The sequence below is a fragment of the Rhinatrema bivittatum genome, chromosome 7 (assembly GCF_901001135.1).
Source record: "Rhinatrema bivittatum chromosome 7, aRhiBiv1.1, whole genome shotgun sequence".
NCBI lineage: Eukaryota > Metazoa > Chordata > Amphibia > Gymnophiona > Rhinatrematidae > Rhinatrema > Rhinatrema bivittatum.
In genome coordinates this window covers 209,127,179-209,152,254 of record NC_042621.1, presented here as the reverse complement: position 1 = coordinate 209,152,254, position 25,076 = coordinate 209,127,179, and the positions used below count along the sequence as shown (strand labels likewise).

At 43.1% G+C, this 25,076-nt stretch overlaps 1 protein-coding gene across 1 annotated transcript in view; it reads right to left on the bottom strand.

Annotated features, from left to right (window-relative positions):
- PCDH15 (protocadherin related 15) overlaps positions 1-25,076 on the bottom strand; it is a 2,056,285-nt gene that overhangs the window by 1,422,992 nt on the left and 608,217 nt on the right. The window contains exons 7-8 of the mRNA XM_029609778.1: positions 24,884-25,003; positions 2,327-2,437 (exon numbers count right to left, since the gene is read on the bottom strand). Coding sequence (XP_029465638.1) covers positions 2,327-2,437; positions 24,884-25,003 — 231 coding nt within the window. The remainder of the gene's footprint in view (positions 1-2,326; positions 2,438-24,883; positions 25,004-25,076) is intronic.

Here is a 25,076-nt window from a genome sequence, read left to right as displayed (position 1 = left end):
TTTTTTGTTTCTTCTATGTTGTATGCATTTTTTAATAATTATTTTAGTTGTTCACCATATAAAAATGAATATTATGGTATATGGTTGTACATATAAATACATTGGGGCGGATTTTAAATGGGCCGCGCACGTAAATCCTTCAGGATTTACGCACGCAGGGCCCTCGCGCGGCGGCGCGCCTATTTTGCATAGGCCGCTGGCGTGTGTAAAGCCGCGGGATGCACGTAAGTCCCGGGGCTTTTGAAAAGGGGTGGGAGGGGGTGTGTCTGGTGGCATCCCCGAAACGACGTGGCGTTTCGGGGGCATGCCCCGGCGTTTCGGGGGCGGGCCCGGGGGCGTGGTCGAGGCCTCCGGACCATGCCCCTGGGACCGGAGGACGGAGCGGGGTTGCCGGCGACGCATGCAAAGTTACGCCTGCTTTCAGCAGGCGTAACTTTGCAGACAAAGGTAAGTGGGGGTTTAGATAGGGCCGGGGGGGTGGGTTAGGTAGGGGAAGGGAGGGCGAAAGAAAGTTCCCTCCGAGGCCGCTCCAAAATCGGAGCGGCCTCGGAGGGAACAGGCAGCGCGCGCTGGGCTCGGCGCATGCAGGTTGCACAAATGTGCACCCCCTTGCGCGCGCCGACCCCGGATTTTATAAGATACGCGCGGCTACGCGCGTATCTTATAAAATCCAGCGTACTTTTGTTCGCGCCTGCTGCGCGAACAAAAGTACGCGCTCGCGCAAGGTTTTAAAATCTGCCCCATTATGAATAAAAATAATGCCTAAGGTTAGGGAACTTACAGGAAAATAGAAATGAAAACTCTCTAACCACTGATTTCAGCCTTACTGTCCATAGCTTGCATGTGCTCCCTCTCTCTCTCTCTCTCTCTCTCTCTCTCTCTGTTGTCTATGATTTTCTCTCCATTCAGTTCATTGTTCTTTCCCAGTGAGCCATGAATCTTTATCCCAGTACAGTTGTCATTTTCAATCTGTTGTAATTATTCTATAATCCATTAATGCCTGTTGAAGATTGAATGTGATTGGCTGTCATCAACATTCCATTTTCTAATTATTGAAAATGTGAAGTCCTGAACTGAGCAATGCATAGTATACATTAATCAGACACATTGGGACATGAGTTTTACTAGAACAAAATTGAGGAGCAATGTAATGGTATGCTATGACTTCTAATTAATTTCTTAAACTTTTAAAGTATTTAGATAATATGGATGTCATCAACTTCTGCAATTCTAAATGCATATATGGTCTATTTCATTATATACAGATTTTGAAACACACACATATATAAGTAAGGGTGGCAAGGTTTGTGCTAATGTTGAGGAGATAAGTCGCAGAATGGAAATGGGAAAATGAAGATAATGGAGCTGGAACAATGTTGGCGATGATGATAAACAAAAAAGGAGATTTGTAGGTCACTGTCACAAATATAAGAAACATATTAAAGTGTAAACCTTAGTAACCCAGCTAGGTATGGAGTATCTATATTTATTTCCACCACATCAATACTTTCACAGTTTACTATACTTCTCTTTCTACCAATATAAACCTATTAAGGCAATTTTTGTCTGCTTTAATCAGTGAACATGTTAATTGATTTGTCGATCAAGCCAGCAAGGACATAAACAGATATTCTCAGAGGCTAATAGTTTAACACAGTTGCTAAGCTCCCACATCATGTATACAGAATTTTGTAACTCAATGCAGGGAAGCATATTGGATGCAAGTTTTTTCCACCACTATGATTAGAAATGCAAATTTCATTAAACAGAAAGGGTCGACTTTCATTATCTCCAGTGACACCTAAAGGCATTTCCCGTGACAGATATATTAGATACACCTTTAATTTTTCTTTTATTCTCATTTAGAATATCTATTTCCTGCCACACTATAAGAGCCCCTTAACACAGTGTGAGTTCAAAGAAAAATAGCTTTATTTTATAAAGCAATATTTCAGAGCCATAGGATACAGCTGAAATGTATCCATTAAACTGATATCAGTTCAAATTAGTGTCAATAGGTATGTCAGAATGAACATGTTTGGAAACACTAGTTGGACTGTTTCCATGAACTATACAAGCACTTCATATATATCCATTTCTTTTGCCTAAGATAATTTCTTTTATTTCAAAATATTTAAAAAAAAACTTTGTGTGTGCAGTAATTACATGTCAAAGTGTGTTAAATATTCAGAAACCAGTGTAAAGGATAGTAGGAAATAAATTGACAATGGTGAATTACAGAACACTCAGTTCTGATGAATGCAAGTTTTTTTTCTTTTTTTTTTTTCATGCTGCAAACAACTGATAGTAGGAGTGGTACACTTACATTAGCTTGGACAATGACAAAATAGCGCATCTTTTCTTCATAATTCAGTCTCCGTCGTAGAACCACTTCCCCAGATAATGTGAGAGGAATGGCAAAGGTCTCATTGGATGCCTGTAGAATTCAAAAACAAAGAGATAAAAGAGATTTCTACTTTTTGTAGGAGCTGTTTATAAAATGTAAGTCAGCAAATAATTATTTTTCATAATCTGCATTTATATAGTATTGACTTTTTCAAAGATCCACTGGGGATTTATTCTTTTCTGTACTTTTAATTTTCATTATTTTTTTTTGTTTGAATCAGTTCCTGCCAAACTTCATGATGTACATGTTATACTTGGCTTCACTTTCTTTTACATATTATTACTTATATTTATATGTCACCATGGGACCAGTTTAGCCAAGGCCCATGGAAATAGTCTTTCCTATACTTTTCTACAACTCATTTTTAAAACAAAGGGATTCAGCGTAGATCTTACTGTTTGTGACAATGCATGCCTGTTCTTTGCTTTCTACCTTAGCACCTTTGGTACCACTAGGTTGCCTCCTGCTGTTTATGTACAGTGTTGAAATAAAAGAAAAAAATGAAGATTTTGAAATCATTTCAGTGTTTTTCTTTGTTTCCCTGACACAGTATTTAACTTAAAAAATTGAGACCTCATTATGATGTACTAGATAAAACATCTATCTGTAGGATTAAGGTCAGTACCCTTGCAACTTAATCACTGACATTCAAAACTAATACATTAATTCAAACTATCATGGAAGAAAAGTCATGAGGTAATACAATTTTTACAAAAAAACATTACTCATTGTTTCCTTTACTTCCTTTCAATGAAATATATGTAGTATGTGACAAAATATTGTAAAATGCAATGCATGTACAATTATTCACATGTGACTATTGTATTTTCTATTGTTAATGTCCTCCTTTAAAAGGACAAATCACATAACAGTGGCAGCTAGTTGTAGATAATTGCACAAACATGCCAGGGTATTACAGTTATTTCAATTGTAATTCAACTGGTACCTCCACATTTATCAGCCTACACTGTGCATCACATAGAAAATAGTTTTTGATGGGAGCCCCACAGAATTTTAAATTGAAAGCAGAAATCAGAAGCTGAGTTTGAAAACTTATGGTGGTAATTTTAAAAGGAGTTACACATGTAAATGTAACAAATTTTCATAGCAATTAAAAAAAAAACCATTACACATGAATATTATATGGACAATTCAATAGCATATATTGTAACAATTTTCAAAAGCCTACCTATATAAGTAAAGTGCATTTACATGTGTAAAAATCAATTTTAAGTGTACAAATTGTTGCGCTCGGGGTGGACCCTTGTCCTGGGGCAAGGATGGAATAGCTCCTGAAAGGGAACAGGAGGTAACTGGCCCAAGTAGGCAGAGCACTGAAGGAGACAGAGGCTAGGTAGAGCTTCACCACTGGAAGCCCGAGGTCTCCCCAGGAGAAGCCCATAGGGACCCAGGCCGGTTGGACTTAGGTGGGCCTCACAGGGTCTCCTGGGAGAATGGAAGTCCGGCGTGCCTACAGAAACAGAAGGAGCATGGTCAGGTTTGAGCTGGAGCAGGGAGAACCAGAACAGAATTGGTGATGACAAGGCGAGGAACAGAGCCAGAATCTGGAGGCGAGGTCAGGCAGGCGAAAGGTCAATGTCCATAGGTCAGTCCAAGGAGTGGTCACCAAAGCAAGGGTCAGATATCGGAGGTCAGATATAGTCAGAGGCAAGCAGAGTTCTGGAGGCAGGCGGCAGACAGATGAGCAGATCTGGAACAGGCTGGGGTCTTTGAGGCAGGCGGTAGACAGACGAGTCAGGAACTAGCTGGGGTCATAGACAGGCAGGCAGGTCACAAACAAACCGAGGTCAGTACCAGAAGTCAGTCCAAGGGTACTACCTGGGAAGGCAGATAGACGAACACAGGAACAGACAGTACTCAGGAACGATGATGCAGGAACAAGTCAGGAACGGATTTGGAACAGAAGGATCCTGGAATGAGACTAGGAACAAGCGTGGAAACAATCTAGCATACAAGTCAACCCAATTGCCAAGGCAAGGAAGTGAAGTCAGGAACTTCCTTATATTGTAGATCAATCAGGGCGCGCCGCAAAACCCAGGCCCGCCATCTTGTGCTCTACCATGTGACAGGGGCTGACCAATGGCACCAGTAGCCCCGTGACATAGTAAGAGCAAAGACTAACGGTGCCATTTTGAATACTGGCAGCCAACGGCCCGAGCGCAGGAGATTGCTCCAGGAGCCCCACTGGACCACCAGGGACTTTTGGAAAGTCTTGGGGGGGTCAGGAGGGTGGGGGTTTATTCGTTAGTGATACGTTGTATTCGTGGGAGTTCGCCATATGTTTCGTGATCCCCATGAATACAGCGAATATGGCATATACATTGCGGATTGCCAATATGTTGCAAACGAATGCACACCCCTGGTCTCTGGTATTAAAAGCCGTCTTCTAGATATCATCGGGTTGAATGCGTACCAAATTGTACGCACCTCTCAGATCCAGTTTGGAGAAGATTTGTGTCCCTTCCAACAGTCAAACAACTCGCTGATCAGGGGTAATGGGTAACGATCCTTACGGGTTATGGCGTTGAGACCCCTGTAATCAATACAGGGACGGAGTCCACCATCCTATGAACCCTTTTTCAAGATTCTCCTTAATATATTCCGACATGGCATGGGTTTCAGGCTGAGGCAACGGGTAGGTTCTGCCTTTGGGAGTCATGGTGCCCGGCAGGAGTTCAATAGGACAGTTGAACTTGCAAAACGGGGGTAAGGTATCCACTTTCTGCTTAGATAACACATCACTGAAGTCAGAGTACTGCGGAGGTAAACCTGGAAGTGTAACCGATTTCAAAACAGGTATCATGGGGGGTATTTTGGGGAGTCCAAGATGGCCGCTGCACAGAAAACGCGCTAGTGACTCTGTCCTTGGATTTTCCCTGATACGAGCCGAATTTTGGAGCTGTTTCCTTATTATGCGAAATTAAACATGCCTCATACCAAAAGGAAGGCGAGAATCAGAAAAATTGTCACATCAACGCCTGTGTCTGGATTTCGTCTACCAACGATCGAGTCGATGATAGCGGAGCCCATGCTTTCAATGCCGGAAGGAGGAGCCGCGAGAGAAGTCAACGCTGAGCAGACGCTGACGCCTCAGGCAGAGGAAACATCCCTCAGCCCCGGCATGCCAATAGTGCCCAGGCCCCCTTACGGATCCCCTGAGAACTCGGAGGAACCAAAAAGCGAGCGGCAGGAAAGAACATTATCCTCAGAGGACCCTGCTACCCCGAGAAGCTTGGATGGAGGATTCTCAGCTTCGGGTGAGCTCAGCGTCATTGAGCTCCAAGGGTGCGGTGGTAGAGGAGCAGCTCGGTACCAGCGGAGGGAAGGGCCCGGCAGAGCCAGGAAAAAGAGAGCTGGATATTAAGGTAATATGTGAACAACCACTTATAAAACCTGTTAAAATCTCTTTGGAGCAAATATGGGGTGTACTACTATCAATGGACAAATCGATTAAAGACTTAACCATACTGGTTAAAGAAAATATGAATAAACTACATACTCTGGAAAATAAGGTGAATCTTCTTGAGACATCTGTGAAAGAAGTAGAAATTAAAGTTGAAAAAATACAGCAGGTACAAGATAACTTGATTAAATCTGAAAATATATATAACAGGAAAATGGAAAATTTGGAGAACGATCTTAGAAGATCTAATTTGAGAATACTAAACTTTCCAAAGTCAAAGATGGCATCTGCTAGAGATCTGTTCAAAAGTTACTTAATGAATGTCTTGAAATACCCAGAGCAAGCTCTTCCAGCGATATCAAGGATATTTTATATTCCTATGAATAAAGTGAAAAATGACATACAACAGGATGGAATATCAATGAATCTATCTGCAGTTCTTGAAATGTCTCAGGAAATATTAATAGACTCCCGTGCAACATTACTAGTAACATTTACATTTACCTCAGAAAGAGACTCGGTAATAAGGATGGCATTCAGAAATCAAGCCCAAGAATTTTATGGTCAGCAAATAAGGGTATTCTCTGACATAACTAAAGTCACCCAATTAAGGAGGAAGAATTTCCTGATAATGAGAAATGAGGCTGTTTCAAGAGGGGCAAGATTTCATCTAAGGTTTCCAGCCAAATGTATAATCATATATCAAAATTCAAGATATGTCTTTACAGAACCAGAGCAATTACGTACATATTTGGACTCTCATTCCTAATATAACTCTGCTTGGGATTGGTAAAATATATAACATGGGATTAAATGTGCAGAAATTATTGAAAATTTCTTCTGTTTCTGCTACTTTATTTTCTTCTGGACTCCCGGCATTCTTTTTATTTATTCAGGTTATGTGCTAATGTAAACATAATCTTAATATATTCTTTTTCTTTATGATATTGTAAGTAACAAGCCTGAGAGATGTCTGAACAATGTTCTTTTGTTTATTTGAAATTCAATAAAATTAAATTAAAAAAAAACCAAAAACAGGTATCACGGGGGATACTAGATGCAGACAAGTCTTCAGACATTTCGGGCCCCACTGTACCAACTTCAGGGACTTCCAATTGAACTGAGGGAGCCCCAGGATCACCGGATGGGTAGAGCATTTTAGGACATAGAAGGATGTTTCCGCCTGATGCAGGGTACATACAGTGAGATGGATCGCCACTGTCTGGTGAGTAATGAGACCTGGCAGATGTTCCCCCTGAATGGAGGCAATACGAAGGCTCACCTCAAGGGGTTGAAGGGGTATTTTCAGAAGTTTGATGATGTTGTCCGTTATGAATCTACCGCTCGCTCCAGTATTGATGAGAGCAGTGGTCACGAAGGTGTGGGCCTTAACCCCCAAGGTTACAGGAAGCAAGAGTTGAGGGCCAGAAACAGTCGCGCCCAAGCCCGGGACCCCTGCCTGGCTCAGGCATTGCAGTTTCCCGGACGGACCAGGCAACACTGCAGACGATGTCCAGAAGAGCCACAGTAAAGGCAAAGCCCCTCCTTCCTCCGACACAGATTTTCGGTCGGGGATAGTCGCCCGCGATTCACCTCCATTGGTTCCACAGTGGAAGAAGATGGTAACACCGGGTTCTTCAATGGAGAGCGCGATGCACTTGTGGGGCATGCAACAGATGGGTGTGGAGCTTTTACTTCTAGGCGCCTTTGCCGGAGGCAATGATCAATCCTACTGGCAAGAGAAATCAGGTCTTCTAGAGACCTGGGAGTCTCTTCTTTAGAGCACTAGAGTCCATCTAGGAAGATGGCTTGCAGACAATCTTCTTGCCTCCCAAGTTCATTGGCCAAAGTCCGAAACTCCACTGTATATTCGGAGAGGGTTCTTGACCCTTGACGGAGGTGGAGTAGACTATGACTGGTGACAGCCATGCGACCTGGGTCCCGAAGGTCTGCTTAAACAGAGTAATGAAGTCAGATAACTTGGAAAGGATGGGGTCAGAACGTTCCCATAAGGGAGAGGCCCATGCTAGAGCCTTCCCTTCCAACCAGGTCAGAATGAAGGCGACTTTGGTAATCTCCTTCAAAAACAGTGAGGGTTGCAGTGCGAACTGCATAAAACACTGATTAAGGAAGCCACGACAGGAGCGTGGAACCCCATTGTACCTGGGAGGTGCAGGAAGTGCCAAAGTTGCTTTGGGAAGCACAGAGGCCGAGAGGCCAACCAGATTGGCCATCGCTGTATTTTGTAATTGAGAACGCAGTTCTTCGACTGAAGAGGCCAGCCTCTCTAAGGCTTGGTGATGTTGTTTCTCTGTGGCGGCCAGTCCTGGTAGGGACCTGGAGGTGGGAGACTCCGCTGAGTCCATGGCCTTGGCAATCTGTTGCGCTTGAGGGTGGACTCTTGTCCTGGGGCAAGGATGGAATAGCTCCTGAAAGGGAACAAGAGGTAACTGGCCCCAGGGGGTGGAGCACTGAAGGAGACAGAGGCTAGGTAGAGCTTCACCAATGGAAGCCTGAGGTCCCCCCGGGAGGAGCCCGAAGGGACCCGGGCCGCTTGTACTTAGGTGGGCCTCGCAGGGTCTCCTGGAAGAATGGAAGTCCGGCGTGCCCACAGAAACAGAAGGAGCAAGGTCAGGTTCGAGCTGGAGCAGGGAGAACCAGAACAGAGTTGGTGATGACAAGGCAAGGAACAGAGCCAGAATCTGGAGGTGAGGTCAGGCAGGCAAAAGATCAATGTCCATAGGTATGTCCAAGGAGTGGTCACCGAAGCAAGGGTCAGATATCGGAGGTCAGATGTAGTCAGAGGCAAGCAGAGGTCTGGAGGCAGGCAGCCTACAGGCAAGCAGGTCTGGAACAGGCTGGGGTCTTGAGGCAGGCGGAAGAAAGACGAGCAGATATGGAACAGGCTGGGTCTTGAGGCTGGCGGCAGACAGATGAGAAGGTCTGGAACAGGCTGGGGTCTTTGAGGCAGGCGGGGGACAGACAGACGAGTCAGGAACTAGCTGGGGTCATAGACAGGCAGCAGACAGCCAGGCAGGTCAGGAACAAGCCGAGGTCAGTACCAAAAGTCAGTCGAAGGGTACTACCTGGGAAGGCAGATAGACAAACACAGGAACACTCAAGAACGAGGATGCAGGAACAAGTCAGGAACAGAACTGGAAAAGAAGGATCCTGGAATGAAACTAGGATCAAGCAGGAATAAGCGCGGTGACAATCTAGCATACAAGCCGATCCGATTGCCAAGGCAAGGAAGTGAAGTCAGGAATTTCCTTATATTGTAGATCAATCAGGGCGCACCATGCAACCCAGGCCCACCCTTGGCCCTACAAGTGTCGGGGCAGGCTTTGTGCGCGCGAGCATATGGGTATGGCTAGCATGGAGGAAGATGCCGAACCTCGGCTTGAGGCCTGGCGAGCAGTAGAAATTAATTCAAGAAAGCGCTAAAAACATATTTATTTACGGAAGCATTCGGGAAGATCGATTCCACTCAGTAGCTACTAGCCAAGCTTCATGTATGGGTACTTAAATTTCAATTAATATCAGGAGATTACTATCTTGATAGTTATGTTTGTGTATCTCTTCTTTTCTTTCTATACTTTTATTTAAAATAACAGTTAATTATTTTAATGTTCCTCTTTTGTTATAATTTTAAAATATTTTATTTATATTTATCATGAAGTAGATTGTATTTTTATTCTAACTTTGTTATTATTTTTATCTTATTTGAACTTTATGTTACTACCATTAAACCACTTTGGTCAATCTTGTATTGGTAAAACGGTATAAAAAATATTTTAAATAAATAAATAAATAATATAGCAACTACCACGAGGGAGGTCGTCCCAGGACCCACCGAGGAACTATGCCAGTGAGCGGTCCCGTGCGCGGGACGGCCGCAGGCGGGGCGCGTAACACAAATGCTTTTTAAAAGCCCTAAGTGTAATTTAATTTTGTAAAATGTAGTCATTGGTAGCCACTAATTCTTGTTGTTTCCTTCATTAGATAAAGCAGAAAGTGAGAATATGCCCTTTCTTCAAGAGCAGTTTTTAGGGGATATTCTTGAATTATACCAAAAATTATTGTGCTGCCAGCAGACCATGAGTCTTAAGGCCATTTGACTTCAATTTCTTTCAAGCCAAGTCGAATAAGCCTTGGTATGACATCATTGCATCATTGACAAAGTTGTATATTCCTTCTTGTTTTAGGGAAATTAGATCAATAAGTCCACATATACAATGGAGTAAAATCAGCCTTTTCTGGAAAAAAAAGTGAAGCCAGTTGGAACTTATAGTTCCAGGTAATGACTGAAAATATCTGACAAAAATTTGTCAAGAAATAAATAATGTACGTTTATCATTTAATATTTTTCATCATGAGCTTGTCATGCAAACTTTTTTTCAAGATATTTGGGAGGATTAAATCCTCACTTTTATTAACATTTACCTTTGTCATTTTTCAAACAAAATTATTTTAACTATTCATTTCTGAACTTAATAGTTCATTTTGTATTAATAGACATAGGGTACTATTTCTTCTTATATTCTACCTAACATAAAAAATAGCTCCCATAGCCGAAGACAACCCTCAGCCATATAGTATCACTTAAATAAACTATAGTAAAATCTAGCCAAAGAGAATAATCATTATTAAACAGTGGAAGAAGAGAAAATACACCCAATTGTTTATAAAATATAATTGTTTCAATGTTTCTTTAAATATTTATTTACCTAGAAACAAAACATAGCTATCTCATAACTCCAGTGGAATTTTAGTTTAAGACTATGCTGTTATGCTCGCCGGCTGCGGAGCCCCACGAACTGCCTTACTTACCTCCTGCTGTACCGCCACAGTGGGAGCAGGTCTGGGTTCCTTGGCAGCAGCAGGAAGCCCCTGCAAACATAATTCACCCTCTTCACAGACTTCCATGTGGCTCTGAGCTGTCACCATCCCAGCCTTTCTTGTGGCTGGAATGCAGCCAACACTCTGCTGCATCTCTGACCCCCTAGGTGTGTGCACCTCCATGCCCGATTTAAAGGACCCACGGTGGGAAAAGCCCCATGGGCCTCATTGATGTCCTCATCTTCCAGGGACTATATAAAGACAGACCCTTCCTGCATCAGGTGCCTTGGCAACAGGTCTCCTTGCTTCCTGCAATCTGAGTGTTGCTCCTGAGTTCCTGCTTCATTTGTGTCCTCTTCCTTGATCCTGCTTGCCTTTGGCTTTGACTTTGAACCAGACTTGACTACGAGCTATGCTGCCTGTCTTGACCCTTGCCTAGATTCTGACTCTGAGATACACTGCCTGCTTGTCTTCTGGACCTCCATCTTCGCAGAGGCCCTACGTAAGTGCAGCCGGCCCCGGCACCCGAGGGCTCAACCTGAGGGGAATGTGGGCGGGTAGAGGTGAAGTTCTGCTCTTCAACAGCCTCACCTACCATTGGTGGGGACCTGTTTGGCTCCTCCCCACAGGTGGCGTCAACTCCCCCCTCTGTCCAAGGGTCCACCAGCTTAACAAATGTTTTTTGAAACTTAGTCTTTATTGGCTAATATTGATGCTATTCTTACTTATAAGAGACAGTTTTCATCTGAATAGAAGATATTCTCCTCTCCAGCCCTAATCAGCATAAAACCAAAATATATTATAAAGTAAATAGTTCCTTCTGTGCATGTATTTGAACTCTCCCTAGGGATTTTTTTAAGCTCTCTTGCATTCATGCTATTACAGAATAACTTTATCTATCTAAAATTCTATTAACTAGAAACTTTCATTATCTAGAAAAAAAAATGAAGACTTTGGACCCTGATCCATTATCTGGAAAATTTCTATTGTCTGAAAATTGATTAGCTTCATATTATCCATCCTCTAGAAAAACTGCGATTATCCAAAATTCTTTTATCAGAAAAATCTCATTATCTGGTAAATATCAATTATTCAGACCAGCCTAGGCAATGCCCAATCCAGATAAATAGTAGGGATGTGAATTCGTTTTAGACGAAATAGGAAATATAGACGTGCGCATGTTATAAAATCCGAGGTCGGTGCGCGCAAGGGGATGCACACAACCTTGCACACGCTGAGCCCTAGGGGAGGCCCGATGGCTTTCCCCCTTCCCTACAAGAACTTTTTTTTTGTTCCCTCCCACCTTTACCTCCCTTCCCCTATCTAACCCACCCCCAGCCCTACCTAAATCCCCCCACCTTATTTTGTTGAGTTACGCACGCCGGCTGTTTGCCGGCGTGGCAGGCCCCGACACAGGCCGCTGTGTCGAGGCTCTTGGCCATGCCCATGGACCTCCGCCACACCCCTGGACTGCGGCCCCGCCTATGGCCCCGCCCATTTTTGCAAGTCCCGAGACATAGACGCGTCCCGGGGCTTGCGCGCACCGCCGAGCTTATGCAAAATAGGCTCGGCACGCGCAGAGGGGGGGGGGGGTTTAGGGTTACGCGAGTAACTTACACACGTAACCCTTTTAAAATCCACCACATAATGAGCTATCTGGCCAAAACTTAGATGGATAAAGGGCAGAAATATTGAAAATAGGCATTTAGCTGGATAACTCACAAGTTTCTTACTCAAAGTTATTGAATATGTATCTTATGGTTTCTGAACAAAACTTCACCACATACAATAGATATGTTTAGAAATTGAAGAAAGTCATTTCAGCATTATATCCAACCTTATCTGCTGCACATGGAGGGCAATTTTGAATAGGGATGTACATTTGTTTCACTATATTTTTTAAACAATACAAAATAATAATAATAATAATAATAATAATAATAATGTTGTTGGTTTTCTTCATTTTGTTAAAAAAAAAAAATCCTCCATGCCCAGCAAGGTTGCAGCCTGCCCCACAGATTCATGGCCTAACATGTGGCCTGCCCCAGATCCTCCTCTGACTCTACCTTTTCCCCTTCCTGAAATGATGCTGGAGCTGTGAATCACCAAGGCCCCTACTAACCTCTTCCATGAGGACATTGGCAAAGTAAAAGTGGCAGGAGGGATGTGCACCCACCTCCTGCATCATCCATGTAATCTTCACAATGGCATCAGTTGTCCTGAGACTGTTGCCTAGCAATTTTAAAATGGTGCCTCTCTCATGCATGCTGGGGCCATTTCCTGGTATGGCCATATGTTTGCATAATCAAACATCACAAAAGGACGTGAGAACACAAAATCTATTCGATACAAAAATATCCTAAATTGCTTCAAAAGGGGTATATAGCAAGCTATTAATACATTTAGCACATATTTTATTTTTTCTTTATCTTAGAATATTCATGAATCTTAAACATATAACATAAATATAACATATATTTATAAATATCGTTTATTATATTTCATTAACAATTTTTTAACATAGTGCAGATACCCAACAGGATACAACTCAACATTTAACAAGAATCATATAGTATCCCATAAAATACACTCATTCATTCACCACAAACATACGATATTAAAATCCCCACCATATTGCACATCTCCCCAAAATATCTATTAAACAAATACAAACATTACACAATGCAATGATCCCTATATATGGTAATATACATGCACATGAATAATATTATCACAACATAAAACTCTTGCAATAATATATATTTTAAATGTCTCATAAATATTCTTCACATGTTAAGTACATGCATATATCCAATCTCAAAGATTCATAATCCCTTCATATTCACTCTCCCGACAGGGACCCCGTTTCGCAGTCAAGCTTCCTCAGGGGTGCAGTTACTGCTGTAATTTTGATCAATCCATCTCTGCTTCAAAGGAATTCACTACTTTGGTCTATAACCGAATGCATTCACATGTCGGGATAGGCACTACATCCGATTATTACTATTGACAACGCCAAAAATGTTTCTTTTCACAAAATTTTCAATGGAGGGCTCCACCACAAGGATCCAAGTACCTCCTTAAAACGGGCACATATGCCTCAAAAGAGTAGTACTTTCACACTATAAAGTCAACATCACTTCACATATTTTCATGCAGACTCTTCTCCTCATCACCTTACAACGCCACTAAACAACGGCTGCCAGAACGGCTGCCAGAACGGCATATTTAGATTTTTTTTATATTCCGCTTTTCAGAGTATGCATCAAAATGGATTACATTCAGGCATTATGGGTATTTCCCTACCCCTACAGGGCTTACAATCTAATTTTGTACCTGAGGCAAAAGAGGGTAAAGTGGCTTGCCCAAGGTCACGAGGAGCGACAGCGAGATTTGAACCCTGGTTTCTCTGGGTCATAGACCTCTACTCCTCCACTCCAAGTTGTTGTTTCAATTTGGGGACATGATAAGGGTGATGTGGGTGTTACTGGGTGTAATCACACTTAATGGGAAGCCCTAGTTAGGATATCACAGAAGCCTAGTTTGTGGTAACATTTTGCTGGATGATTCCTGAAGCCCAGGAGGGATTAAAGGTGGGCCTTCTTTGCTGGCATATGGCCCAGGCATTGGGTGGGAGTTTTACCTTTTACTGTATGGCTGGCTCATGTTTTATCATGTGTTTCTTTCCATTAATAAAACTGTGGCCTTTCCTAACCAAAACTGTGAGTTTGTACTTCTTTCTGCCTTCTCACATTGCTTAACTATGTAAAGGAGAGAGAGAGAATGAGTGAGTGAGGAGCACCAGATGGGCTTGACTGCCCATGCTATTTTATGAATCTTTGCTCATTTAGGGGCGGATTTTCAGAGCCCTGCTCGCGTAAATCCGCCCAAAACCGGGCGGATTTACGTGAGCAGGGCCCTGCGCGCCGGGAAGCCTATTTTACATAGGCCTACCGGTGCGCGCAGAGCCCCGGGACTCGCGTAAGTCCTGGGGTTCTCCGTGGGGGGCGTGTCGGGGGCGTGTCGGGGGCGGGCCCGGTCGTTGCGGCGTTTCGGGGGTGTGTCGGCAGCGTTTTGGGGGCGGGTATGGGGGCGTGGCTACAGCCCGGGGCGGTCCGGGGGCATGGCCACGCCCTCCGTACCCGCCCCCAGGTCGCGGCCCGGCGCACAGGAGGCCCGCTCGCGCGCGGGGATTTACTTCTCCCTCCGGGAGGCGTAAATCCCCGGAGAAAGGTAAGGGGGGGGTGTAGACAGGGCCGGGGGGTTGGGTTAGGTAGAGGAAGGGAGGGGAAGGTGAGGGGAGGGCGTTAGAGGATTCCCTCCAAGGCCGCTCCGATTTCGGAGCGGCCTTGGAGGGAACGGGGGTAGGCTGCGCGGCTCGGCACGTGCCGGCTATACAAAATCGATAGCCTTGCACGCGCCGATCCAGGTTTTTAGCAGATACGCGCGGCTCCGCGCGTATCTACTAAAATCCAGCGTACTTTTGTTTGCGCCTGGAGCGCAAACAAAAGTAGGCTATTCGCGCGCCTTTTAAAATCTGCCCCTTAATATTTAAGAAAAGTTTATATTAATCTGGTGCTTTTTATGTTTGCAAATAAAATGTGAAACTAGGCAAATGTAGGTAGAATATGAAAATAAAACTTTGTGTCTGTTTAAAGAGATTGAATTGGCATAGTTTGGAAACCCATAAGTAACAGAGCAAATCATCAAAGCTTCAACTATACCTCTGGTTCATTTGTGAATATTTCATGTACATTCATAATTACATTATCTGTAAAAATATATATTTTAGAGATTATGTACATTTTGACAAGAGGAGGATCCCTAGCCATGCCATCTTAAATATTTGACAGTGAGGAGGGAGGGAATGAAAGGCCACAGGGACTTACCGTATTTTTCGCTCCATAAGACGCACATTTTTTTTCCCCCAAAGTGGGGGAAAATTGTCTGTGCGTCTTATGGAGCGAATGTAGCGTCTCTCCCTCTCGCGTGCTGTCCCCCTCCTCCTCCTCCTCCCAACTCAGCCCAATCAGTATGGTGGCGCAGGACAAATGCATGAAACATTTTATCATAATATATATATAGTATTTTACCCTCACGATTTTCTAATATAATCTAAACAAATGAGAAGGAAATGGCCTGTACTAACTTTGATGCTATGTATCGTCTTCTGCCAGCAGTGCTTGAGCTCCCTGCCAGTCTGCTGTTCCAGGGGTGCGTCTTACTGTAAAGCTCGGTGTGGCGCAGGTCAAACATCAGCTGTTTAAACCGCATGTGCTACGGAGGCCCCTCCAGTTCAAACAGCTCCCTACTGGTCTGCTGTTTTCAGGGTGCCGCCGACCTTCGCAGTAAGATGCACTCCACGGCACCCCAGGAACAGCAGACTGGCAGGGAGCTCGAGCTCTGCTGGCAGAAGACGATACATGGCATCAAAGTTAGTACAGGCCATTTCCTTCTCATTTGTTTAGATTATATTAGAAAATCGTGAGGGTAAAATACTATATATATATTATGATAAAATGTTTCATGCATTTGACGTGCACCACCATACTGATTGGGCTGAGTTGGGAGGAGGAGGAGGGGGACGGCACGCGAGAGGGACAGATTCTACATTCGCTCCAGGAGGAGTTCTGTACAAAGCCCGTCATGGGTACAGAATTTTTTTTTTCTTATATTCCTCCTCTAAATCCTAGGTGTGTCTTATGGTCAGGGGCGTCTTATGGAGCAAAAAATGCAGTATTTTTTTTAAATTTGACAGGAGGGAGGGAAGGGGGATCAGGCTGCAGGGCATTTTTTTGACAGGTGGGAAAGTGGAAGATCACTGGCTTGGTGACTAAGTCTGAGTGCCCTAATTCTAGCCAACTAGATTTCTGGTGATTTTCATCCAAAAATCAGCTTTACTTAGCCATTAGCCAGCTAAACTTTGGTTGGCTAAGATAGGTGCTCAGCTGCTTTAAAAAAAATTGACTTAATGTGGCAAATGTATGTGTGTACATATTTTTCAGTTATATGAAAAATGCCTTGCTTCCCTTAATTCATTAATGGTATTCATAAGCATTTACATTTTTCTAATGCCTACCATGCTATGAGTACCTATGTTGTGCTATAGATGTAAACTTGGAATAGAGGGGTGGAGACAAATGGGAGGATTGATTGTTTCCTTCTTTTGTCTTTGAAGGGAGCAGATGATCCCTATTTGAGGTTTGGAAAATGGAAAAGCCTTATAAACACAGCACAGCTGAAACAGTTTAGAAACAGCAGTCAAACAATAATGGGATTACATTGCAGGCTTGGTATTTAGATAAAGAATTGCTCAAATAGGGGACTAACTGTACTTTGGGAAAGAGTGATGTTCTTTACTTTAAAATTGACCGCGTGCCTAACTTAATACAAGTTCTAAATATATTGGGGCGGATTTTCAGAGCCCTGCTCGCGTAAATCCGCCCAAAACCGGGCGGATTTACGCGAGCAGGGCCCTGCGCGCCGGGAAGCCTATTTTACATAGGCCTCCCGGCGCGCGCAGAGCCCCGGGACTCGCGTAAGTCCCGGGGTTCTCCGAGGGGGGCGTGTCGGGGCGTGTCGGGGGCGGGCCCGGTCGTCGCGGCGTTTTGGGGGCGTGTCGGCAGCGTTTTGGGGGCGGGTACGGGGCGTGGCTACGGCCCGGGGGCGTGGCCACGCCCTCCGTACCCGCCCCCAGGTCGCGGCCCGGCGCGCAGGAGGCCCGCTCGCGCGCGGGGATTTACTTCTCCCTCCGGGAGGCGTAAATCCCCGGAGAAAGGTAAGGGGGGGGTGTAGACAGGGCCGGGGGGGTGGGTTAGGTAGAGGAAGGGAGGGGAAGGTGAGGGGAGGGCGTTAGAGGATTCCCTCCAAGGCCGCTCCGATTTCGGAGCGGCCTTGGAGGGAACTGGGGTAGGCTGCGCGGCTCGGCGCGCACCGGCTATACAAAATCGATAGCCTTGCGCGCGCCGATCCAGGTTTTTAGCAGATACGCGCGGCTCCGCACGTATCTACTAAAATCCAGCGTACTTTTGTTTGCGCCTGGAGCGCAAACAAAAGTAGGCTATTTGCGCGCCTTTTAAAATCCGCCCCATTATGAGAGCTTTAAAAGTAAGTTTACATTGTTCAGTACTGTATGTTAATATACACAGATGGAGACTCTTAAATTTTTCTATTTATATAAATATATAAAATGACATCAAAATCTTTCTCTTGTTGGGCTATGGGCAGAAAACAGACTAAGTTAAAACAAAATCCCCAACATTTGCAAATATTACTAAACAAGTTATTGTCTTTAAAATTAAATGATAGGAAAAGATATAGAAGTTATATTGGTCCTGGAAAAAAATGTGTACCCAAACAAGGGACTATTGCTATTTTGGAAGTCCATGTGTAATTTCTCTGCATAATTTTTAGGTGTCCAATAAAATGTTTCATAACATGCAAACAATTTAAATACATATAGTTTATTCACTCTATATATTATAGTTATAGTGTACTAGTGGAGAAGTCTTCCAAAAGACTATTTGCCTACTTGGTTCATGTTACACATGCCATCCGCAGCAGACCCGCGGCATGGCTCCCTCACCTTTCCACAGTGACTCCAGCTTCTGGTTCCTCCTCGCTGGCAGCACTGGGCCATCAGCTCCATCCTCAGGCCTCCCCCGGTGCCTCCGGCCCTGCCACAGTCCCTGGTGTTCTCGGTCCTGCTACCACTTGTCGTCAGGCCTCTCCACGTGGCCCACGGAGAGACGCTGCTACTTGCACTGCACCTCTCCCTAGGTGCACGCATGTGCACCATTGATCCTTAAGTAGGGACCGCGGCGGGAACCTAGCCGCGGCCCCGGATGATGACATCAAACTAACTACAGTATTTAAGCTCAGGCTCCGCTCCCTAGTGTTGCCTTTGCAACAGGTCTCCTCACAGGTCGAGCACTCGTTGCCTCCTAGAGATTTGTCTCATCCTTGCGTTCCTGTTCCTTGTTGTTCCTGGTTCCTACCTTGCTTCATTCCTCGGATTGACTACATGGACTTTGACTTTGCTTTGCCTGATTTCGCCTTTGACTCTCTCCAAACCTGGACTTTTGCTTCGCCTGACTATGCTACTGCCTATCTCCAGACCCAGACCTCTGCTTTGCCTGACTACGCTTTTGACCATCTCCGTGATCAGACTTCAGCCTTGCTTGCCACTGCCTTTGGATTGCCACCAGCCCTGACTCAATCCTGCCCTTGGGCACCTCTTCAGCTTACTCCCTGGACGTCGTTTCTTCAGGCTTCGGCCTGCTTTTGCTCGAGCGCCCCCTGTCTGCCTCCTTTCCATTGTCACCCGAGTTTCTAGTACATTACCCAGACCAGAGTAAGACTGTACCATCTCTCACCTGCTGTCTCTGGGCTGAACCAACTCTTACTTCAACTACACACAGAGGCCCACCTAAGTCCTGCTGGACCCAGCACCCAAATGCTCAACCCGCGGGGAATGAGGGCTGGTACAGGTGAAGCTCCAGCGGCCTCTATAAGCCCACTTCGCCTGCCGACGGTGGGACCCATAGGTCCTCACCTACGGGTTGTGTCAACCCCAACTCGACCCAAGGGTCCACCTCCAACGCAACAGTTCAGAAATGAGGAGAAAACAAAGTTTTGAGTCCATCAATGTGGGGCCTATTTTCAGCATGTTTGGTTTGTTCAATACTGTTAGTTATATTATTTTTTTACAGCAAAGTAATGATTTTAGGAACTATGCTTTCTGTCCTGAGCAATAGCTCCATCTGTTTATCAATAACAGCAGATGTGGCGGTCTATAATCAGCTGCTAGTCAGCTAGGAAAGTTATCTGGATAAACGTATCTAAGTTAACCTGGATGTTCAGCAGCGTGGATATCCTGATGAATATTTTCAGCTATTTTAAAGCTGTCTACATAATAGGACTTTTCTTCAGCTGCCCTAAAGTTATCCAGATAAGTTAGCTGCAATAACTCTGTAAGTCTGTGTTTAGCCAGCTTAACTTAGCCTGATAATCAGCTCCACCCTTGAACACATCCACCCTACTCCTGAGCTAGCTGGATAACATTTTAGCCAGATAACAGGCTGACTATCTCTTAGCTGTTTGTCCATCTAAGTCCAAATTTAGCCAGAAAAATGTGCTGCATCCATGTGATTAATTTTACTGTTTGTTAAAATTAAGATGTGGGTATTACACAATGCATCTATTTTATAATATGTTATGTGCACATATAATTTTGTCTGACAAAACATAATTGAATTGAAATAATTTTCTGTTTTCATAATAAAAAAAAGCCATGCAAATTAAAGCTGCCATATATTGTAATTGAATATAAAGAGGTGCTGCGCTGAATGTGTAGGTGCTAGAAGTAAACTGGTACCTAAACACCAGGTTGAGGGAAGTAGATGCCCCTCTTAACTACAAGCAGCAGTGTGCTGGAAGTAAATTTTGGGATGGCCTTTTCTCTTCTTCCCCATCTCCACCCACCCTTCCCATTTGGGGCCATTTTCAGGAATGGGGAGTGCTTGGACATGCAGCTAAATCAGCTCCCGATGTTGCTTCCAAGCCACTTAATTGGTGTGCTTTCACTTCAGGCTTTATTAGCTGCTGAGTATGCTAGACCTGGCATCCTCTCCCTCTATCAGCCCTGGAAGTAGAAAGCAGTGTAGATACACCCCCCTTGCAGTTTTCTATGGACTGTCTGAGCCATTTGTAAATAGCTTGGATAGGAAGAAGGAAGCAAATATCATGGGCGCTAATAAGGCAGCCTAGCACGATGTTAGCCATATCTTCCTGTCTCCCACACTGCAGCACCAAGGCTCACTCTCTGACTTTTACTATGTAAATGTTATTTAATATGCATATATTAGTATACATAGTCATGACTATCTATTCAAGTTGAAGTTATAATCCATGCACTGTACAAGTCTAGGTAGCCAACTGTTCAAATTGTTATATTTATTTCTTTGCATCACATGTTCAGTATGATTTGAAGTACATTGGGGGTGGGTACCTGAACCTGGAATGCTAAGTTGGAGAAGGGGTGAAGCTACCTGGATTTAGAACTTGCTGGTCATGGCTGTGATCTGTCTATGTAGTGGGCTGGCCCCATTTGACGGCAGAAGAGCAACCGCCAGCACAGATTTACGAAGGTCTGGAGAATTGGAAGTCTTGCTTACATGGGGTGGGCTACCCAATAATGTCTGGTCATAATGTCCATCTAGAAAGGACTTGCTTGACCATGGTGGGTCAATTAGTCGGAAGACTGTTTCCTGATGAAACATTTCAATCCTCATTACTCCCCACCCCCAATTTTGCTGCTGGAGAATTGGGGGTTAGGTTATGTGTATTAGGAGGGCTCAGGTACATAGGTTTGGTTATGTCATTTATTACTAATATAGCTGTGGCCATATTTATATTCCTCTTGATAGTACCTTAATTGAGTGTACGTTGTCATGAAAGATGGGAGCAAACCCTTTACTTTTCCCTCTTGCCAGATTGGTCACAGTCACCCTAATTAATTTGCATTTAATACTAATATGTGAATATTAATAAAACAGAGGTGTTATGGCTGGGGACTGGGGATGTTGAAAGGAGATTGAAGTTGAATGGTACTGATTTGATGAAGAGAGCAGAAGTGAGATAACGGGATTATATTGGATTCATATTTGAACTTAGGGAAATACATCTATCAAGTGGCACATAACATTTACTTAAAAGTTAAAAGGGTAAGACAACTTGGATTTGAATATGTTGAAAACTGTTGCTTATGCGTTCATACTTTCATATATAGACTATTATAATTCTTTGTTTTGGGGATTACCGACAATAACAATGCAAAAATAGGAGAAAATACTTGTTTACACAATGCATAATTAAACTCTGGAATGTTTTGCTGGAGGATATGGTAAAAGCTGTTAATGTAGCTGGGTTTAAAAAAGGTTTAGACAAGTTTCTGTAAGAAAAATCTATAATCCATTATTAATGTGGATTTGGGGAAATCCGCTGCTTGTTCCTAGGATAAACAGCATAGAATCTATTGAATTTAGGAATCCTGACAAGTACTCATGACCTGGATTGGCCACTGTTAGTAACAGGATGCTGGGCTTGTTGAATCCTTGGTCTCACCCAGCATGGCAAAACTTATGTTCTTATTTGTCATTTTATCATGTGGACTTGTGAATTTATAAAGCTGTTAGCCATTTAACATATATTTTACAAAGCTCAAAATCAAGCAGCTCAGCTTACTAGCAATTCAGGAAATATAAATTTACATGCAAAAATTTTGTTAAATCAATTTTTTTGCAAAAGCTGACTACATTTTAAGGAGATGAAGTTTTGGGTTTTGTTTTTTTTTGCAATAGTCCTCAATTTCATGTGAATGTTTTGTTACATTTTGGAACTTTAATATTTAAATGAGCTAACAATGTGTGCAATGTTTTGCACATTACTGGTCCATTTCTGTAGAAAACTCTACAGCTTAGTACTTCAGCCTCTTAAATTAAAAAAGATTAAAATATGAAGAAAGATACATAAAAGTGACAGTAAAATCCACATAAAGTATATTGTTTTACTAGTTTTGCTTTCTTTCTCTTTCTCTACTGAGTCTGCTGGGAGTAGACAAAAATATTTATTGAGCTGGTTTTAATGAGCATAGAAGAATGTTGAAAAATGTAGAACACTACAGAAATATGAATTTTGGGATTAATTTTCACAACCATTTACCTTCATAAAACCCATTTTTATGTGGGTAAATAACTTCTAAATCTGACTGTGCATCTAAAAATACATACCTACCGGAAACATGGTTTTGCATGTACTTTTATTTGCACTAAAGAGATGCATTCTGGGGAGGGAAGTCTGGCAGAATTGTGACTTGTATGCATAAGAACATGCCATACTGGGTCAGACCAAGGGTCCATCAAGCCCAGCATCCTGTTTCCAACAGTGCATCCAGGCCATAAGAACCTGGCAAGTATCCAAAAACTACCGTATTTTTCGCTCTATAAGACACACCTGACCATAAGACGTACCTAGGATTCAGAGGGGGAAAATTAAAAAAAAAAAATGGTGTACTAAACCGGCTCTGTTCCAGGGCGTCTGTGCGTCTTATGGAGCAAATTAGGGGAGTGCATAAAATTGTTTTTTTCCCCATTTCATTTTCAGGTCTGGCGCTGATGGCCCTTTGCCCTTACTATGTCACAGGGGCTACCAGTGCCATTGGTTGGCTCCTGTGTCATACTAAGGGCAAAGGGCCGTCGGCGCCATTTTGATTACTGGCAGCCAACAGCCCAAGTACTGGAGATTGCTCCTGGACCCCCGCTGGACCACTAGGGACTTTTTGCAGGTCTTGGGGGAGTGAGGAGGGTGGGGGGAGGGTTATATTTAATTAAATTTAAAGGGTTGGGTTGGGGGAGTTCAGAAAGAGAACGATAAAAGTTTTATGATCTGGGGAGTGGACCGAAAAAAACTAACTACAACCCCCCACCCTCCTGACCCCCCCAAGACCTGCCAAAAGTCCCTGGTGGTCAAGCGGGGGTTCTGGAACGATCTCCTGCACTTGGGCTGTCGGCTGCCAGTAATCAAAATGGTGCCGACGGCCATTTGCTCTTACTATGTCACAGGGGCTACCGGTGCCATTGGTTGGCCCCTGTGACATACTAAGGGCAAAGCGCCATCAGTGCCATTTTGATTACTGGCAGCCGACAGCCCAAGTGCAGGAGATCACTCCCAAACCCCCGCTGGACCACCAGGGACTTTTGGCAGGTCTTGGGGGGGGGGGGGGTCAGGAGGGTGGGGAGTTGTAGTTAGTTTTTTTCTTTTTTTTTAATATTCGCTCCATAAGACACACAGACATTTTCCCCCCACTTTTGGAGAAAAAAAAGTGCGTCTTATGGAGCAAAAAATATGGTAAGTCTATTCCATGTTACTGTTGCTAGTAATAGCAGTGGCTATTTTCTAATTCAACTTAATTAATAGCAGGTAATGGACTTCTCCTCCAAGAACTTATCCAATCCTTTTTTAAACACAGCTATACTAACTGCACTAATCACATCCTCTGGCAACAAATTCCAGAGTTTAATTGTGCATTGAGTAAAAAAGAACTTTCTCCTATTAGTTTTAAATGTGCCACATGCTAACTTAATGGAGTACCCCCTAGTCTTTCTATTATCTGAAAGAGTAAATAACCGATTCACATCTACCCATTCTAGACCTCTCATGATTTTAAACACCTCTATCATATCCCCCCTCAGCTGTCTGTTCTCCAAGCTGAAAAGTCCTAACCCCTTTAGTCTTTCCTCATAGGGGAGCTGTTCCATTCCCCTTATCATTTTGGTCGCCCTTCTCTGTACCTTCTCTATCACAACTATATCTTTTTTGAGATGCGGTGACCAGATTTTTAAAAGTATACACATAAGTTATACACTGTAAGTTATATCCTGCTTGGAGCAGATGCAACCTTATGCGAGTAATTTGCACACATCTTTCAGCCAATTACCTGAGAATATTCAAAGAAAACGTATGCGTATGCTTTGAAAAGGCTCCGATTTTACTATGTGGACTGCTATAAAATTGTCGTCTCTTATAAAATACATTATTCTTTACTTTTTCAGAGTTCAACATCCATAACCAGTAAAATGATAAATTTGTGGGAATAACAGAGGAGGCGAAGGATAATAAGCAATGCAATTTAAGGTTGCAAAGAAAACAAATTAATGTCTCCATCAAAGTACATTAGCATTATTACAAGTGTTAATGCATTTTGAACGTGTCTTGTCTGTGTTAAATGCATTCAACTTGCATTAATGTGGCATTAACACTAACATGCTTTTCTCAGCATTAGATTGGTAAGCATTTAAATGAGCTGATAAAATGCAAAAATAGTCAAATCAGCTCATTTAAATGTTGCAGTTTGCTTTAAATGATGCATTTTCATTCATGAAGCTGAGAACACTAACATTTAACGGCTGCATGAATGTAGACATGCTAGTTAATATAAAGTGCCACTTTTAATGCACAATTAATTAAAGGCTTTATATCCTTTAGTAAAATTGTACTGCTAATACATATGTTAAAATTCCATGCTAATGAGATATTTTAATGCACTCTGATAAATAGAACCCTCAGCTTTTTAAAATTATCTGTTTGTTCTTGTACATGGTTTATTAGAATAAGACTAATTCATCATATTCATAAAGGAATAAAACTCAACTTACTGGATCATTGGCATTGTACTGAATAACATATTCTATCTGACCATTTGGACCATCATCTATATCTGTGGCACCATTGTTTCCATAAAAGTCTGTAAAGATGGTGGTTCCAACAGGCGTCAACTGAAATAAAAAAAATAAACATGTACACGTATATAAATCTCAGAATACAGTTGTAGATATTGGAAGAACAATA